The 19,282-nt window shown below is 50.1% G+C and overlaps 2 protein-coding genes across 3 annotated transcripts in view; one reads left to right on the top strand and one right to left on the bottom strand.

Moving 5' to 3' along the window:
* The first annotated feature begins 5,728 nt into the window (after positions 1–5,728).
* LCTL (lactase like) lies at positions 5,729–19,054 on the top strand. The gene is given in 15 exon segments (XM_027571969.2): positions 5,729–5,846; positions 6,247–6,410; positions 6,992–7,079; positions 7,345–7,373; positions 7,375–7,455; positions 8,894–9,022; positions 9,125–9,220; positions 10,747–10,801; positions 10,889–11,050; positions 14,728–14,970; positions 14,973–15,001; positions 15,736–15,862; positions 16,048–16,247; positions 17,257–17,320; positions 18,761–19,054. Coding segments are annotated over 15 exon segments (1,701 nt in total). The 3' UTR covers positions 18,877–19,054.
* Positions 14,289–19,282, bottom strand: part of ZWILCH (zwilch kinetochore protein) — a 40,469-nt gene continuing 35,475 nt past the window's right edge. For both annotated transcript variants that reach the window (XM_027571966.2, XM_027571968.2), the window contains one exon: positions 14,289–19,011. The gene's annotated coding sequence lies outside the window, so the exon portion shown is untranslated. The remainder of the gene's footprint in view (positions 19,012–19,282) is intronic.

Genomic DNA, 19,282 nt, shown 5'->3' with positions numbered 1-19,282 from the left:
CTTTGTGCTCACTCTCTCTCAAATAAATAAATAAATAATCTAAAAAAAAAAAAAAGAATCTTTCACGGTCTTTAAAATTTTGGATCCCTGGCTACTGTTTCAGAAACTTTCTGAGATTGTCATTGGGCCTCGTGGGTCCTTCCTCCTTAGGAGGGAGTCCCCAGCATCGTTCCTTGAAATGCTCCCTGTAGAAGGACCCAGGCTCCCCTCTTCCAAGCCGACGCCTCCTCCCCAACGAGGTTCTCTAAGCAGCCCTGAGGTCCGTCCTCGAGGATGCCAGTCCCCAGCCCAGGCCTACTCCCTGCCCAGGGATGGTCCCCTGAGCTTGTGCACGGAGGAAGGCAAAACCAAAAACACCTCCATTCATTCATTCCTTAAACAAATAATATGCAATCGTGAATGAAAGCAGACGAGATTGGAGTCTGGTGAAGAGAGACTCCGATCAAACAGGCTTCTCAGTAAATATGAGATGAGCTTGGTGATGCAGGCTCTGGAAGACAGACCCAGACAAGGTTCTGAGGAAGGGAAATTGATGGGAGGCTTTTCTCCCACTTTTGCTGAGAGTCTCCGCCTCTCCCCGCTCCAGTCCTCACCATCTCCACCCTCCACCATCTGGAACTCGCCTGGCCCGGGGGCTCCCCAGGAGCGGAGCTGGGGGAGGAAAGGCCAGGCAGGACCCGGGAGAGAAGCCGCCAGCAGATGAGCTCAGACCAAAGAGCTCTCAGGTGGGGAAGCGCTGGCCCACGGGGCAGCCTGGTTCCAGAACCGTAAACATCATCAGCGTTTGATTGCAGGGGCTGGCCTCCAGCCATCTGAGGGCAGCCCCTCCCCAGCGTCTGCCCCGCAAGGGTCCTGGGCAGCAAGGCCACTGCTGAGTGGGCTGCTTTGGGTTTAGAATTGGCGGGGTTCACAGTGAGTGCCAGTGCCTGGACCACGAAGAGTATTCCGCGTGTGTGTGTGGGTGCGTGTACGCATGCGTGCATGTGTACACACACACACACACACACACACACACACACACACACACACTATACACACAGGTCCATGCTCTGTGGCTAGGGTGTCAATTCATTCCAGACGTACTGGAACAGCCTCGGTTTCACATATTTGGACACCACCAACCACTGAAATCTCCTGAAGATTCCAATATGATTATTTATGCAGCACTCCTTTGGTCTTGTTCCAAAAAAAGGATTTGAGAACCAGATTGCAGAGTGGTGGATACCTCAGGATTTAAAAATAACAGGCTGGGAGATCAGGGGGAAGGGCAAGTGAGATGACACAAAACTGTGTAAGTCAAGTCCTGGGCACAGGCTAGAGGCAGGCCGCAGATGTATCTCAGCATTTCCAAGCGGTCTGAGCTCAGCGGGAAACAAGACATGGGATTCCTGCTCTTCAGACCTGCAGGAATTTCCCCCCCAAAGTCCTCAGATAGATGCAGTGTGACTCAGAGTCGGACATAGTGGTTTGGGGATATGTGACCGCTTTTGTCAAAACTCACAGAATAGTGCACGTGGGATGCATGCATTTCACTGGGAGCGGATTTTGCCTCGAAGAGAACAGAGCCCGAAACAAATACAGTTGGTTAGATGCCATTGAAGTGTTTAGGGATGCGGTGACCCAGCATCTGCCCCTTATTGGGAAAGGCACGGGCGAAGCTGAGTGGCTGGCTGGCCGGCTGGCAGGGGGGAGGAGAGGCCGTGATAAAGCAAAGCAGAGTAAAAATAGAGTCTCAGCGGACATTCGGCGGATGCACGGTGAGAAATGTGCAATTCCTCCAACTTTCCTGCAGGTTTGAACACTTTTATAATAAAAGGTTGGGCACCCTGAGAAGTGAAGAGAACTATGGATGTTAGTCATCCACAGCTGGAAGGTAAAAGGGCCCTACGTTTTGTTCCCACGGCCTGAGCTAGCAGCCCGCCCTCCAAGTCCACAGACTCCTGCGCACCCTGGCCCTGGGCAGTGCCCAGGGCTCTAGTACGCAAAGCTCGCCTTCAGCAGGGACAGAGGGGCCTGGCTCCTGCAGAGCCCGCAGCATGGCAGGATTTGGGCATCTCCCAAACAACCAAAGCCCTCGGATCACGGAAACCCCTCATCAGACCATCAGGCGCTGTGCCTCACCAGAACACCCCGGTACATGGGGGTCAGCCTTGAGAACGTGATGGCGTTGATGACAGGGATCATTTGCTGGGGACTTTCTCCCTACCAGGCACCGCAGGAAGCACTTACATCTATCATGTCCTTTAATGTTCAAGTTAGGAAGCACGTATCCCATTTACACAAGAGAAACGGCTCAGAGAAGTTCAGGGACATGTGTCTAACACTCAGCTGCCAGATGCTGAGCGGGGAAGCAAAGTTATGTTTGACTCCAGAGTCTTGGAGCCTAACCACTGCCCTCCTCTGCTCCATAAGCCACTCACCCCATCCCTTCCACCCACCACCCCACCCCCCCCCCCCCAGAGGCCCGTCACAGACAACTTGCCTCTGCTCCAGCCTCAGAAGAAAGTCTGACGTGGGCCCAGAGTGCTCCTTAGAAGCCAAGCACCCCACTCCTGGCCCCACGTTCCTGACCCCCTGGCCAGATCTACACCCTGAGGTGGGCTCTTTTCCCCAGCGCTCCCGGGACACACACCCCACAACCTCCTGACATGCTCCGGCGAAGCCACCCCACCGTCATCCCTGCAAACCCCTCACCTCCATCCCAGCATCGTCAGCACTGCCCTGACCAGCTTCCCTGCCTCCTACAAAACCCAAACCAAGACAACCTAAAAACAGCCTATCACCTCTTTAATAGAACCACAGAGCTAAGGAAGACCAGACAACTAGGAGCCAGCCTCCTTAGTTTTTACAGGGGAGAAAGCAAAGACCCAGAGAGGGGCAATGGGTGGCCCAATGTCACACAGCACGCCAGCACTGAACCTTGTCTCCTGGGACTGGTCGCCTCAGGTCAGGGCTGGATAGGGCTGAGTTGGGTTGCAGGGCCGGGGATGGTGGTGGATGGAGCCTAGAGACCCCTCTGGAGAGAGAAAAATTAGCTCCTATGGCCAGGGAAGAGAATTGCGAGGCCCCACAGTACCAGCCAGGGGACCCTGAGAGAGCTGCTCTCATTTTATAGTTAGGGAACCCTCGGTCCCGGAGAGAGAAAGTCACTGTCCCTGGAACCCATAGCTACTTCTTGGCTACATGGAGGCAGGAATCTGTTTTTCCCGAATCCCCAGTGTCTTTTCCACTCCAGCCCCTCCATTAGCTCTGAAGGATCCTGAGCCACAGAGCAGGCTGAGCTAGGCCTCTCCCATATCTGAACCCAAATGCATGCCACCCACCAGTGCTGCCCAGGCATTCTGCCTTTACCAAGTCCCTTCCTAAAAGTCACAGAGCTGGGCTACGTGCTGGGTGCTGTGGGGGCTATTGGCAGAGGGGCCCCCACCTCTACAGCCTCTTGCAGGGAGAGAAAAGGAGGAGCTACATGAGCCCAAAGGCCACCTGCCCCCCCCCCCCGCAAAACATACTTGCTTTTCAGCCAGGCCTGGTCCCCAGGGACCTCAGAGCCAAAGGCAGGGTCCTGCCCTGGTTGCTGCAGGCCTCAGGCTGGCCCCAATCAGCCCTGGATCCTGGACTGGAGGGGGAGGGAGGTGGTGGGGAGTCACCGCGCTGTGAGACCCAGGTCCTCCCAGCCAGAGCCAGGCTTGGGGCTGGTAGGAGACAGAACAGGAATAGGAGAGTAGAGACACACAGCCCCCAAGCAGCCCCAGCCGTGCCAGGCTGACCATCCCCTCCAACACAAACACCGGGCCCCTGGCTCTGCAGGAAGGGGGCATTTTTCAGAGATGACATCAGCTCTTAAAGTTTTATGTATCCTGCCTACCTCAGCCCAGAGAGCAGAGTCCCCAGAGCCCGGAGCTCGGTGAGGCGGGCACCAGCCCTGGCGTGAACAGCACAGCACTGGCCTTGGATGCTACAGCAGTCCATCCACAGGAAAGATGGACGCTCGGGTGGCTGTCCAGTGGCCTGCTCACCCTGAGGACACAGCCCTGTTTGCCTGGGCACTGCACGACAGATGCAAGAGGAAAGAGGATACCAAGCTCCCAGTTCCCAAAACACACCTCAGGGCCGTTGCTCAGGCTGTTTCCCCTGTCTGTTCCCATGCTTTCCCGGCTCCACGCCACCTAGCCGACACCCTCTGCAGACTTCAAGTGTCTCAGGTCCAATGTCCCCTCCCCTGTGAAACCAGGGCCCACCTCCCTGAGCCTCTACAGTGTCCTGTCCATCCTTCCATTAGAGTCCTGATTCCCCCCACCCCCCCACAGTGTTTAGAACCACTTTCCCTCCCCCCAACTCCCGCCTTCCTCCCCCACCAGACCTTGAGCCCCTGGAGGTCACAGGCCAATCCCATTCCACTCTGGCAGAAAGAGATTAATCAACCACTGAGGGCAAAGGGGCACCCAGTTGAGAGAGCCCCAGTGAGGCTCAGTTAAAGGCAGGGGAGCTGGAGGTGAATGGGGTGAAGGGAGTCACCCTGGGGGACCTGGGCAGCCAGGATGCGAAGCCACAGGGGCTCAGCCTCCAGGGAGGGTGTTCTAGCAAGCAATCTTGATTGAGTGAGGGAGTGAGGGAGTGAGTGAAGGCATGAATGAATGAAGGGTCCAAACAAAGGAGGTAAGGTAGAAAAACCAACTTTATCTTCTGCCGTGAATTTTCTCTGGCAGCAGGGAGAGGTGGGCACAAAGAGAAGTGCCTGCAAATGCTAATCCCCCCCCCGCCACGCCCACCTCCAGCTTCCCAAGCTAAGGTGTGTAGAACGGGGCACATCAAGACCAGAAGGGGTCAGGGGGCCCAGATCTCTGCCCCTCTGCCCTCCCAGGGGGCTGACTGGATGCCCCAGGGCCCAGGGCCAAGCTGCCCCTGCAGCTGACTCAGGCCCCACTGGCCAGCTCAGCATTCCTGCCCTCTCCACTGAATGGGGCTATTGAAGTTCTTTGTAGGGGGAGGTTGGGCCACTGACCACACCCCCAACCAGAGCCTTCCCTGCGCTGTGGGCTCTGCTCTCGGGGGCAGCACACGCCCTGGGGTCAGTCTGAGAGCACTCTGGCTGCCACCACTACTCTGGGGGTGTCTGGGACACAGGACGATCCCAGGTAATCCGGCTTGGCTGCACCAGAGAGAGGGTCCCAGGGGGAGGGCATCGTCCTGACCCTCAGGACTGGAGGCCCCGGGATGGCAATCCTGCTCATGATCCCCAGCTTGGGGAGAGGTCTGTCCCCCCGCCCCCCCTGCCACAGTGATAGGTGGGGTGCTTCAGGGGATCTGTGGGTTGTCTTGCCTCCCCCATCAACCGGAACTTCCCTAAGGCAGAAGTGGTTTCCCCATGTGATCAGGGCCTCTCACAGGGTATGGGCTGGGTATCCCCCCTCAGACAGGGTGCGGGGGTGGTTTGGAGCCTGGCGCATCCGACCTGGAGCGCCACCCCCCCCCCCCCAGGCCCCGTGTTCATCTCCCCCTTAACCGTACCTGGTGCTCAGCCTCGGCGTCTGCTGGTGGCTCCCAGCGGAGCAATGGACCAGAGGCCCTAGCTGAGCCAACGCTGCTCTAGATAAAGCACCCCACCTCCTCCGCTCCTCCTCCCCTCCTGGCCTTCGCCCCCAAGCTGGGATCCAGCCCCCCAGCCCTGGCTGCGTGTACCTCCACCTGTCAGGTGTGCTTTTTCAGGAATGGGGGAGGGCCGGGTGCCATGAAGCCAGTGCGGGTTGTCACACTTTGGTGGGTGCTACTGCTGATGTCCAGGCTGGGGGCCACCAGGAAGGGATCCCCAGAAGAGGCCTCCTTCTACTATGGAACCTTCCCACTTGGTATGTCCATTCCTCTGTTGGTCTGTCCGTCTGTCTGTCAGTTTGCCCACCTTGGCTGGCTTGCCAAAGACTTTGATGTTTTCGTTTCCTGACAGGTAGGATGGGAAAAATAACTCCACATAGTTGTTTTAAAATACAAGTTCCTAACAGATTTTTTGAAACTTACTATACAGACAGTGAATGTTAATCAGAGCTAAAATTGTGCAAATGAATGTTTTAAATGTGTTAGGTCCTCCCCTGCCCTGCCCCACAGGCTCCCACTCCTGGGGAGACCAGGGCAGGTTGTGGGGAGGGGACCTGCCCTGTGGCCCAGGAGGCACAGTCCAGAGTCCAGGGGCTGGGTGAGGGGGGGGTGGCGTGGGAGGGGGCCCAGGGCCCAGCTTAGGGTCTCTACTTGCAGGCTTCTCCTGGGGCGTGGGCAGTTCCGCCTTCCAGACGGAGGGAGCCTGGGACCAGGATGGGAAAGGGCCCAGCATCTGGGATGCCTTCACTCACAGTGGGAAGGGAAAGGTGCTTGGGGATGAGACAGCAGATGTGGCTTGTGATGGTTACTACAAGGTGCAGGTGAGTGATAGGTGTGTGTGAGGGGTGAGTATGCACCTACCTGAGGTGGACAGTGACATAGGAGGGGGGCCCGGGGAAAAATGTCAATCTAGTGCTCTGCTAAGCAGCCCCCATCCCACTGCAGGAAAAAGGGGCGGGGCCGTTGATGACTGGGAATTGGTGGGCTGGGGGGAGCGGGGAGAAAGGAAAGCAGGGCCCCACCTGAACCAGGGCCTTACTCCAAGCGACGGGCAGCTGAGCAGCTGATACCATGACCCCAGGATCTATAAGCCACGTGGCCTGAACCCTTGGTCTCTGCTTGTGAATTGGCCCCTGTGGAGGAACTCCCTCTGCTCAGGACCCATTTCTCCTCCCTGGGCTGACTTCTTGGGGGATTCATCCCCCAAGCTTATTAGGAACACCCCAACGGACACCTCAAATCAGCCCCCTATCCTGCATGTATTTGACTCTTGGCAGGAGGAAGGTGCTTTCACACCTATTGTATAAGTGAGGAGCACTGGCCCAGGCCCCCAGCAGGACCCCGAACCCCCACCCCAGAGCCCTAGATGACCCCACCCTGCCTCCCACCCCAGTCTGCACAGGAGGACATCATTCTGCTCAGGGAGCTGCACGTGAGCCACTACCGATTCTCCCTGTCTTGGCCTCGGCTCCTACCCACCGGCATCCGAGGTGAGATGGGGCAGCCCCTCCCAAGCCCAAGTGTGGTCCCTTTTGGCCATGTTGACTCTGTGGGGACACCACAGAGTGCTGGGGAGGGAGAGCATCCCCGGAACATGGCAGCAGCCCTCCCAGGTTCTTCAGGCAGCCGGGCACCCATGCCATCCCTCAGACCCGGAATTGGGCGGGCTGGGGGCTTCTTCAGGCCCCAGAGAGGCCACAGGGCCCAGCAGCACTGCACTTCTGAAGGCTATGGCCCCTTTTATTTCACCTTCAGCTGACAAGGTGAACAAGAGGGGAATCAAGTTTCTACAGTGACTTCATTGATGCCCTCCTGAAGAGCAACATCACCCCCATCGTGACCTTGCACCACTGGGATCTCCCGCAGGTGAGGCCCAGGGGGCTCAGCTCCGCAGGGGGAGCCTGCCTGGGGGACGGGGCTTGCCAAGGTGGGGCAAAGGCTGGGGTCTGGACCCAGAGATGGGAGGGAGCCAAGAAATCTGACTCACCCGTGGAGGGACATCGTGCTGATTTCACTGATGTTTGTAATAGGTGATAAGAGTGGATTTTGGTTTTTCCCAAAACATTTGGCCTAAAAACAACAAACCAAACTAAAAAGAAACCTCTTTTGAGTAAGATGTGATGAAATGGCATAATTAACGAGTTTGAGCTGCATCACCTGAGCACAGCCCCGCCCCCCCCCAGGCAAGTCCTGCTAAGTCTCAGGGTCACTGTCGGACATCACTATTCCAAGAAGCAATTTTCCCTTCACTCGGCAAGGCCCCACGGAGATCACAGCCTACTGGGAAAGGGGCAGTGGAGGTGACTCTCTGTGACACAGGCCACAGGAGGTCAGAGAGCAGAGATGTGGCCTCAGGGGGTTGCTGGGGATGGGATGGGGTCCCATCAGTGCTTTGAAAGGTTGGGGTGCATGAAGTGGAAGGGGTGTTCTGGTTGGAGGAGCACAGCAAGGGGGCAGAGAGGGCATGGCAAGTGATTGGGTTAAGAGTCTGGGGAGCAGGCAGGAGTGGGAGGGGTAGAGGTGGGAGGTGTGGCTTGGGGCCAGGCCCAGAAAGCCTTGGCTGCTGAGCTAAGGTGACCGGGATCATTCTGTGGGAAGGTAAGCCGCCAGAGGCCTCTAAGTTGGGGTTGGGGGCGTAGAGCCGCCTTGAGGGGGACAAACTGGAGACCACATTCCAGCTTCTTCCCTGCTTAACTGCTTTCACTCACCGGGCCCTTTAGCATGCCCTCAAACCCACCAGGGAGAGCTCAGTAGGCATTCTCAATGGAATGCTGAATCTTGGGAAAACCCCACCTTCACAAGCAGCTGGCTTTGGTTGGAAGAGTCCTCCACTGAAGAAGGCAGAACCCATGCTCATAATAGAGCTTCTAGGGTTTCTCACGTCCGCACGGCCCTCAAAATCCTAATCGGAGCTTCCATGTCCTGCATCATGTCTTACTTCTTCTGGATGTATAGTCGAGGTTCTTCTCCCAGTAGCAGACCTCTCTGCCTTGGCCAATTTTCTTAAATATTTAATCTATCACATTCCTTTTAAGCAAGAGAGTCTTGAACTTTCTCTGTCCCCTCCCTCCTGATTGTATATGTCACATAGCTTGTCCCCACTGATGTTGCTTCACGGTTCATCACTGGCCACCATCCTCGGGTTGTAACACCCAAGACCCCACATCTTTGCTCTGTTGCTCTCCACAGCCTCTGTGGTGGTCGTCACCCTGTTTCTCCCACATACTGGGCCTATCGACTCCAGAAGTCTTTTCTAGAGACAGACCCTTGGGGATAGCTGCTTCTCTCTCCACTCTGTCTGCAGCTGCTCCAGGTCAAGTACGGCGGGTGGCAGAATGTGAGCATGATCAGCTACTTCAGGGATTATGCCAATCTGTGCTTTGAGGCCTTTGGGGACCGGGTGAAGCACTGGATCACTTTCAGTGATCCTCGGGTAAGCAGGACCCTCCTCCAGGTGGGAAGCCCCCCTTCCCGGACCAGAGCACTCCTACCCCGTTCTCACGGGTGCTGTGATGCCCGCTTGCCATCCCTGCAGACAATGGCAGAGAAAGGCTATGAGACGGGCCGCCACGCTCCAGGCTTGCAGCTCCCCGGCACGGGCCTGTACATGGCAGCGCACCACATCATTAAGGTGAGGTGGGTCCTTCTAGGAGTGAAGCTGGGTTCGGGGTGGAGGGGACACATGCCAATGTCAGTTCAGCCTGCCCCAGGGGTCTGAGCCTGAGCTCAGCCCTCTGTGGTTCTAGCATATTCCACACCTTCGCACCGTTCACTTGCATTCCACGAGGCCCTGTGGAGGCAGTGCCCAGTCACCCGGTGCTGGCCGCCACCACCGAGACAATACAGTGGCTGCTCCCTAGAGCTTACAATCCAGTCAGGGGGATGGAGTGCATGCGTGTGAAAACTTGTCACTGACAGGTCTCAGCAGCCTTGTGAGGAACGGTGACAGGAGGAAGGGGCGGGATGACAGTGAACTAGGGGCTGAAATCTTCAATGCATGAGCAGCAGTAACAGGGTTGATGAAGGACAACAGTAAGAAGGGGTTAGGAGTGTTTGTCTCACGGCGTGGACTTCCAAGAACCTGGGATTTTGGAAGGAGAAATAGTTTGCAAGCAGTAATAAAGAGCAAGGCGGACACTAACCACTCCAGCAAGGTATGTGGGGTGTGACAGAAAAAATGGCCCCTTCTAGGGAGAGCTGCCGTGGAGGCAGCCAAGCTCAGTAAGGGCTCGGGAGGGAAGGAGACAGAGATGCTGCAGGGTGACTCATGAGTTACAAAGCTGCTGGGAAGGCTTGAGCCGGGGGGAGGGGATTGGGTCACAGTGCAGGACGCAGATGAAGAGGCATGACAGCATGGCCCCAGTGGACTTTCAGCAGAAGGGGGACAATCTGATCAAGCAGGAAGTCAGGGGCCCCTGAGTGACATACTAGACTCAAATTCCTGTCAGGGAGAGGACTTCCTCATTCTTTCTACATTTGGCTTATCAGTTCTTACGCTGTGAATATTTTTTTTAAAGATTTACTTATTAAAGAGAGAGAGAGAGCAAGCAAGCAGGGGGAGGGGCAGAGGGAGAGAATCTCAAGCAGACTCCCCGCTGAGCGGGAAGCCCGATGCAGGGCTCCATCCCATGACCCTGAGATCACAACCCAAGCCGAAATCAAGAGTCGGACGCCCAACTGACTGAGCCACCCAGGCACCCCTTAAACTGTGACTATTTAAAGGGCAGAGCTCTGAAGGCCTCAGTGGGTCACTGACGGAGAGTATGGAGAGAAGGCAGGTCGGCACATTTTGAATTCCGTTCTCAAAACTGTTCCAGATGCTTGGTATTTTCCAAACTTCCTGAGCACCTATGGTAAAAGTACTGCCTAGTGACTACAGAAGACAAGCAGGAACAAAACAAGAAACTTTAGCAAAAGTCTTCAGAACAAGAAATCACACAAAGAGGTAGTTTATGTGTTTGTGCCAGAATTAGACCGTTTCTCTACAGAACAAAGAACACAGGTGTCTCTGGAGGTCAGAGGGAGGGAGACAAGCGATCGGGATCATCACGGCTGGACTCAGGGAAAAGATAGGACTCCAACAAATTGATCTCTCGTCAGGACAGAAGGAGAGAAATGTGCCAGCCAGGCACCTCTGATGCACCCCTCCATTTTCAGGCCCACGCCCAAGCCTGGCATTCCTACAACAGCACATGGCGCAGCAAGCAGCGAGGTGAGCCCCACCATCCATGCGCTAGGACCCAGCCCTGGGGGGGGGGGTGTCATTTGCACCTGCCACCCCCCTGTCCTTTCTTTTAAGGTCTGGTGGGGATCTCATTAAACTGCGACTGGGGGGAACCCGTGGACATCGATAGCCCCAAGGACATAGAAGCTGCCGAAAGATACCTACAGTTCTGCCTGGGCTGGTTTGCCAACCCCATCTATGCCGGAGACTACCCTCAAGTCATGAAGGACCAGATCGGTGAGCCAAGTCACATTTTTAAGCTACAGGCACCATAGCAACAGTACTGAGTGCAAGTGAGGGGGATGGAGAGGCAAGGAGATAGAACACACGGGGCTCGGGCGAGGCACCCAAGGGAGAGCAGCCCTCAAGGAACTGAGAACTGCGTATCTGAATTGGGGAGAGGGGAGGAACAACTCCCAGACAGATCCCCAGACGTGGCGATTGAGAATTTCAGGACCCAGGGGAAAGCAGAGCCATTCTCCGGGCTGCTCTCTTTTCTGTTCTGCTCTCCGGTCTCCTTCTCCCTACTCCACTCCCTTTCACGTGAAGTAGGAGAGAGAAGTCACAGACACAGTCGTGGGCAGTGCCAGTTCTAGCGCTGGTTCTGTCACTTGAGAAATGCTTTCCAAGTTCTGGTTTCCACAATGTCAGAGAAAAGAATAAAGACGCGTAGAGCTCACAAGGCTCCATCAGTTTGGGTGCCTTTAAGGGCCACATAACAGAAAACGCCAACTAAAATGGCTTGAAAAGTAGGGAATTTATCACCTCAAGTCCAGAGTCCAGAAAAGGATGATCCAGGACCTCAAAGGATGTCTTTGAGGACTGAGGCCCATTCCATCTTTCACTCTGGCACCTTTAGCCAGCCCATCAAACCACTCCCTACTAAGGCCACAAGATGGCTGCAGCAGCTCCGGGCATCCTATCTTTACACATCAACACCCAGAGGCAGAAAAATGGAAATTGCTTGGTAATATCCGTTTTTAAGAACAAGGACAATCTTCCCAGAAAAGTCTCCACCCACAACTTATTTCCCTTCAAGGGAAGTCCTCAAGGGACGGAACTGTCACATGCCCCAGAATGTCCTAGACCACTGGGACTAGAGCCTCCTCAGAGGCTGGGGGAGCCAGGACTCTCTAAGGAGGATGAGAAAGAGGGAAAGACAGCCATGGGACTATTGACTGGGTGGGCAACCACCAGTGTCTGGCCACAGGAATCAAAGTATTAGCTCTGTTTATTTAGAGGCAGCAGTCTGCATCCCCCTATAAGGAGAGACAAGGGTGGCATTGACATAGGTTACAATCTCACACAGCAAGGCTATTTTGGATGTTTGAAGAACTGTCAACATTTTAAAAATTCCCGTTCTAAAGCACCATTTATCAGACTTACCTGAATAGGAGCAGCAGGTTCTAATTCCAACTCAGCTCTAACCAGTGACTCTGGGCAAGGGGTTTCACCTCTTTGGGTGACATTTTTGTCATCTGAAAATGAAGGATTAGACAAATAATCTCTAAAAATCTCTCGGCAATAACCAGTTCTGTGACACGTCTATACACATAGGTTTGAAATCCTGAGAATGAGGTCTTCAAGACGCCCAGGGAAAAGCCCTCAGGACAGAGCCCATGCCCCTGCCCTGCCCTGCAGTGCACAGCCCATCACTCCCCTGGCATTCAGCCCCGGACCCTCAGAGGCCGTGGCAGAAGCCACAACAGGATGGCATTAAAGAAGCCAAATTGATATTTTTTTAAAGATTTTATTTATTTATTTGACAGAGAGAGACACAGGGAGAGAGGGAACACAAGCAGGGGGAGTGGGAGAGGGAGAAGCAGGCTTCCGGCCAAGCAGGGAGCCCAATGCGGGACTCGATCCCAGGACTCTGGGATCATGACCTGAGCCGAAGGCAGCCACTCAACGACTGAGCCACCCAGGCGCCTGAATTGATATTTTTCTTTCAAAGATTTTAGTTATTCATTTGACAGAGAGAGCGAAAGAGCACAAGCAGGGGGAGCAACAGAGGGAGAGGAAGAAGCAGGCCCCTTTCCGAGCGGGACTCGATCCCAGGACCCTGGGATCATGACCTGAGCCGAAGGCAGATGCTTAAACATCTGAGCCACCCAGGCGCCCGCCAAATTGATTATTTGTCATAGAAGAGTTCTTGGGCTTCAGGCCAATTAATTCCAGACCCCACCAACTCCAACTTTGTAGTAATTCAAATGGAAACGGGGCTGAATTTTTCCTGCTACAATGTGGGAAGAAGGATCCTCTGCACAGTTAATATTGTCTTCAGTGAAAGCATTCTGCCGGAAGTCTTCTACACAAATTACTTTCAGGCATCTCATAAGCACGATGTACGAACATAGTTCTAGCCCCGTGCTGTCCAACAGAACTTCTAGTGATGGTGGAAGTGTTCTGTATCTGTGCTGTCCAATATGATGCCTGTAGTCATTTGTGTCTATTTAAATTTTTAAAAATTAAAAATTCTGTCGTTCAGGGTAACTGATGCATCATCTAATGGTCATGTGTAGCCAGTGGCCAGTGTATTAGACAGTCCAGGGACAATGCCTTTTGGTTTTCAAGTTACTGAATGTCACTGAAAGTAATAATAGGTGAGGATCTCAAAGTATTTATAATAATACAAGCTTTTCACTCAGTTAATCTAAACCAATAGCCTCTTTGGAAACATGTTTATGGTTATATTTTAGAACAACTCCTACAAATGTTACTTTTCTTTACTCATTTAAAACCTTTTTTTGGCATAGATAATACGAAGGTTTTATGCATGTTTCAAATCTTTTAAATTACAAGAGAGTACAAGATGCAAAGTCAAGCTTCCCTCCCCCTCCGTCTCCCCACTGCTCCCATCCTCCCCCTCGGGAAGCTTACTTCCCGAGATGGATTGTGCACGTGTGAGCAAAATCACTGCTGCTCCGTGTGTGTACTCGTTACATGCAACACTCTGCGTCTTGCAGTTAAACATGCATCTTGGCATTCTTTCCATGTTGGTATATAAAGTGCTGCCTCTTTCATTCTAATGACTGCAGTGTTGTACAGATGGATATCTGATCATTTATTTAACCAGTCTCTCCTGATAGACATTTAGTTGTTTCCAATCTTTTGCTACTTAATCTATGATGAAGATCCTTGAACACACATCCTTTTACACATGCGAGTAAAATGTAGGATAAACAGATGTGGAATTGGCCAGTGAAAGGCCATACTCTTTTACAATTTTATTTTATTTTTTTTTAAAGATTTTATTTATTTATTTGAGAGAGAGAGAATGAGAGATAGAGAGCACGAGAGGGAAGAGGGTCAGAGGGAGAAGCAGACTCCCCGCTGAGCAGGGAGCCCGATGCGGGACTCGATCCCGGGACTCCAGGATCATGACCTGAGCCGAAGGCAGTCGCTTAACCAACTGAGCCACCCAGGCGCCCCTCTTTTACAATTTTAAATGCTAGGACAAAATTTCCCACCACAGAGGTTGTACCAGCCTACGCTACAAAGGTGCATGAATGTGACTGTATGTCCCCCTACGCCACCATCCGCACCACGAATGGCCTTCCGCTTCTCTTCCCAGAGACAACCAAAATTACCAATTTTGGCTATAAGAAATAATAAAGGAATCCCAACTCCACTTTTTTTCCATATAGCTACAAAATTGTCTGCATACCATTTACTGAGTAATCTATGAAAATATAATTTTTAAGCAATATAAACTTTTAACATTTTGAATAGTATTCAAATGTCAAAATTCCAGGTTAAAAAGCTAAGGCTACTTTTTCCATACAAACGAATCCCAAAGCCCGGGATCTGGATAACAGTTTTTATGTCAACATGCCAGTATCGTCATGGCATGTCACAGCAAAAGGACTGGGAGAAAGCCAACTTTGTTAAATTCTATTTTTCTCTCTCAATAGGAAAAAAGAGTGCAGAGCAAGGCCTGGATATGTCAAGGTTACCAGTGTTCTCACGCCAGGAAAAAAGCTACATTAAAGGCACATCTGATTTCTTGGGATTAGGCCATTTTACTACTCGGTACATCACAGAAAGGAACTACCCCTCCCGCCATGGGCCCAGCTACCAGAACGATCGTGACTTAGTAGAACTGGTTGACCCAAATTGGCCTGATCTGGGGTCTAAGTGGCTCTATTCTGTGCCATGGGCTTTAGGAGGCTCCTCCACTTTGCTCAGGTGATTATCACATTAAGCTATTTAATAAACATTTTTTTTCTTTCAAGATTTTATTTGAGAAAGAATGAGAGAGCATGCAAGCACACACTGGGGGAGGGGAAGGAGAGGGACAAGCGGACTCCCTGCTGAGCCCACAGGGGGCTCAATCTCACGACCCAAAGACCATGACCCCAGCTGAAATCAAGAGGCGGACGCCCAACTGACTGAGCCATCCAGGTGCCCCCAGTGAACATTTCTGACCTCCATTCATGATCTGACAGCTTAGGCTCGGGTGCCTACATTTTTTTTAATGTTTTTATTTTAATTCCAGTTAGGTGCCTCCCTTTTAAAGTGAAACTCAGTGACCTCTACTTCAGAGGCTACTAGATACAGGCTTGAGAGACTAATGCCAACTATGAGTAACCATCTCAAGGTATAGAACCGTAGCTACAAATTCTCATCCCACATTTAGTTATTTGGCTGCCCTTCTCACCTGAAACGAGCTATGTGGGAAAGAACAAGACCTGAACTACATTTTCTCTATAATGATGAGTCACTGAGAAATGTAGTCTTTCGTATGAACTGGCTCCTGTCTACATTCACCTCCAAATAAATGTGTGAGCTGGCACCTCCCAAACGCTAAATACACTCGATTGGAACACGGCCGCTTGAATACACCGTTCCCCTATGTGCCTCAGACTCAGAAACCCACCTGTAGGTCGGAATTTTTAAGATATTCCCATGACTCATTTCAGACTCAGTACGGCAACCCTCCCATCTATGTGACAGAAAACGGCGCGTCTCAAATATTACACTGTATGCAGTTATGTGATGAATGGAGAATTCAGTACCTTAAGGGCTACATAAATGAAATGCTAAAAGGTGAGATACAAACCAAGATGGCCTTCACATATTTTCTACTTAATTTGGACTGAATTTGGTAACAGCTGTGATTGACTAAAGCTTGTTTCTGAATCTCATAAATGAATACATTTAAAATTATCTTCACAAGGTTATTTTTCCAAGTAAGTGAAATATATTAAAAACGGAACAAAATGTCTTTGCAGCTATAAAAGATGGTGCTGACATAAAAGGGTATACTTCCTGGTCTTTGTTGGATAAGTTTGAATGGGAGAAAGGATACTCAGACAGATACGGATTCTACTATGTCGAATTTAACAACAGAAATAAGCCGCGCTACCCAAAGGCGTCAGTTCAGTATTACAGGAAGATTGTCACCGCCAATGGGTTTCCCAACCCGAGAGAGGTAGGACTAATCATTGATGTTACTTGTTCTAGATTTTTTTAAAATCTCTACATCCAACATGGGCTCAAACTCCCGAACCCAAGATCAAGAGTCATGTGCTCTTCCGTCCGAGCCAGCCAGGCGCCCCTCACTTGTTCTAGATTTCTGAAGAGCTAAGCAGCTTGGGGTGTGCAGTGTGGCAAGCCTCTCCCCTCTGTGGAGGAGAACGGGGCTGTGTGGGGACATGGGCCTTTGATTCTTCCCCTAATTTGTGCCACCTCTTTGCTCATTTGCTTAGAATGGGGTAAACATGCCCTAAAATTCAGTCCTCACTTCAAATTCACTCCCAACTTGCAGAGCATGAAGAACAAAGAAAGTTATGTAGTCCTGTTTGTTTTAGGTTATAAGAGTCAGTAGAGACTTCTAGTTAAATGTTATCCTAAATGTTACATCTTAATGCAAACAAATACTGCCTACTTACTCTTTAACATATATGGAAACAGGCAAATTAAATGTATAATGACCATAACTTCCACTTCTTTTCTCCCACTAGTTCCAAAATGAGATTAAAAATGATCAAACAATATTAACAATCCTTTAAAACATACCATTTTCAGTCACCTGTAGATTTTTCTATCCGTTCTCTATGTTGCTATTGATGGCAAGAAATAAAAATCATAATTTAGAATGTCTCAATAAAGATAACTTCTAAAAATAAATCTCAGTTGTTTACCAATGTCCTTTTAGGATGAGCCCAGTGGCACCATAAACAGTGACTCATAGGCATTCACCAGTTTGGCATTTCTAGAAAAGTGCTAGACTGTAAGTTCCTCAAGAATAAAGACCAGTTTTGTTTTGTTTTGTTTTTTCTGACTCCCTCACAATGATGCACATAGGTATTTAATAAATATTAACTAATTTAAACTCCAGGCAGATTGACGCTTTTTTAATCCCACATTATTCAAAAATGATTTGGAACAGCAAAAAATTAGTCTAAGATGACATTACTTACCTAGTGGGTTTTTATTAGGTGGAGAGTTGGTACCTCAAAGCCTTGGAAACTTGTTCTATCAACAACCAGATGCTTGCTGCAGGTGAGTATATTTTAATTTTTCCCTTTGATAATTAAGGCACATAATTATACGTATAATGATGTTACCGAAACCTCAAAATGTGGATCTACCTGAAGTCAATCATTCCGAAACATACAATTAAAAATGAATTTTTTCCTTCACTTTGAAACAATGTCAAATTTCTGTTTTATAAGCATTTCAAATAACATTTTAAAAATCTACCACAAAAGAGATATTTTATCCTCCCTAGTTTTGATTCTTTCTGAAGCATACAGCCAGTTTATAAACCTATTTTGGTTACAGTGGGCTTTGTGGAAGGAGGGAAAAATGCAACCATATTCAAATAAAGAAAAGGCAAAGAACACTCCAGGTATTATATTCACTCATTCAGCAAGTAATTATTGAGCACTCACTATTAGCTAAGGGGTGTTTTAAGCCCAGCAATAAACCAAACAAGGTCCCTGAAGGCAAGGTTTCTGGTGCAGTAGGATAGAAAAGGCTCAGAGATGTAGAATAACAAAGATCCATCTACATACTAATGAATGCCAGCACACAGCATATGTTTCTTTGAATTCTGTCTTTCCCTAAGGGCAATCAGAGAAGTATACTTCCTGTTTTAACAAACCCATCTTTAATGTGATATCAGAGGTGGAAAGTGCTAGATGGAACAAATCCTACCAATTCAGCTATTTTTCCCCCCAATTCAGCTATTTTTATAGGCCAACACTACCGTGCTCTGCTCCCATCTAAATAACCAGGTAATATTAAGGATATATATTCCTTTAAACCAAAATTAACTTGTATTTTATCACCTAGACACATGATGTAGAATTTACTGCTGAGTCTATGAATTCTGTGGGAACAGGGCCTCATGCCTTATTTATCATGGTAGTCAGGGTGGCAGGCACAAAACCTAGAAGTGGGAATTACATAAATGTCCACTACTATAATCATGTACATGAAACATGCTTATCACTCAACTCTTCAAGATTAATTAACCATGCAAGAATTGCCACACAAACTTTCAGTATGGAAACTCTTACACCTCTTAAGATACACAATAACATCTTTGAAAGGTTACCGAGGCTTCCCCACGATTTTTCTTTCACAACCCCCCCAGTGAAAATTACAGCAACCCTGGAACACGCCTGTTAGTTAATATCCTCATATGAATTTAGGGTAAATATAACATACACTTAGACTTTATTCTAATACCTGTGGAAGAACCAAATGTAGGCATTCTTTACCCCATACTTTGTGAAATATTTTATAAAGCCCTCACATAATTTTTTTAGTAACATTTCATTCACCATGTTCTCTTTTAGAGCAACTGAGAATAATTACAAAGCTTGATGATACCATTTTCCAAGTTTTTCCCAATACAGCTGAATCTTTCAGGGTGAGGCTATATTCGCTGAAATGATGACATGCTCATTTGTGGTGTTTTCTCTCCCATTTCAGAGCCGCTGCTAAGTCACATGCAGATGGTGACAGAGATTGTGGTACCTACAGTCTGCACCCTCTGTGTACTAATCTCTGCAGTTCTCCTGATGCTCCTCCTGCGGAGCCAGAGCTGAGACAGTGTCACCCATTTTGTGGATTCATCTTTCATCAAGAATCTTCAGGATCTTCCTCCTTTCTCTGCTTTGAAGGTTTATATACATTTCTGTTTTCAGGCTCTGTGATAAATTTTTTTTTTTTTTGGTCTTGTGCTGGGATTTAAAAATTAGAAAATAAAAGTAAGCATAAATGAAATAAAAATCACCTGTCAAAGCCAATGTTAATATTTTGCTATTAGGCATCTATCTTCACTTTGCAAAAAAGGAATCATAGCGCACAAACTGTTTTGATACTTGATTTTTTTTTTCCTTCTAAAACTCTGTCCAGAGGCGCCTGGGTGGCTCAGTCAATTAGGCATCCAACTCTTATTTTGGCTCAGGTCATGATCTCAGGGTCCTGGGATCAAGTCCTGTGACAGGCTCC

This window comes from Zalophus californianus, chromosome 6, assembly GCF_009762305.2.
Source record: "Zalophus californianus isolate mZalCal1 chromosome 6, mZalCal1.pri.v2, whole genome shotgun sequence".
Classification (NCBI taxonomy): domain Eukaryota; kingdom Metazoa; phylum Chordata; class Mammalia; order Carnivora; family Otariidae; genus Zalophus; species Zalophus californianus.
This window is presented reverse-complemented; position numbering and strand designations above follow the sequence as displayed.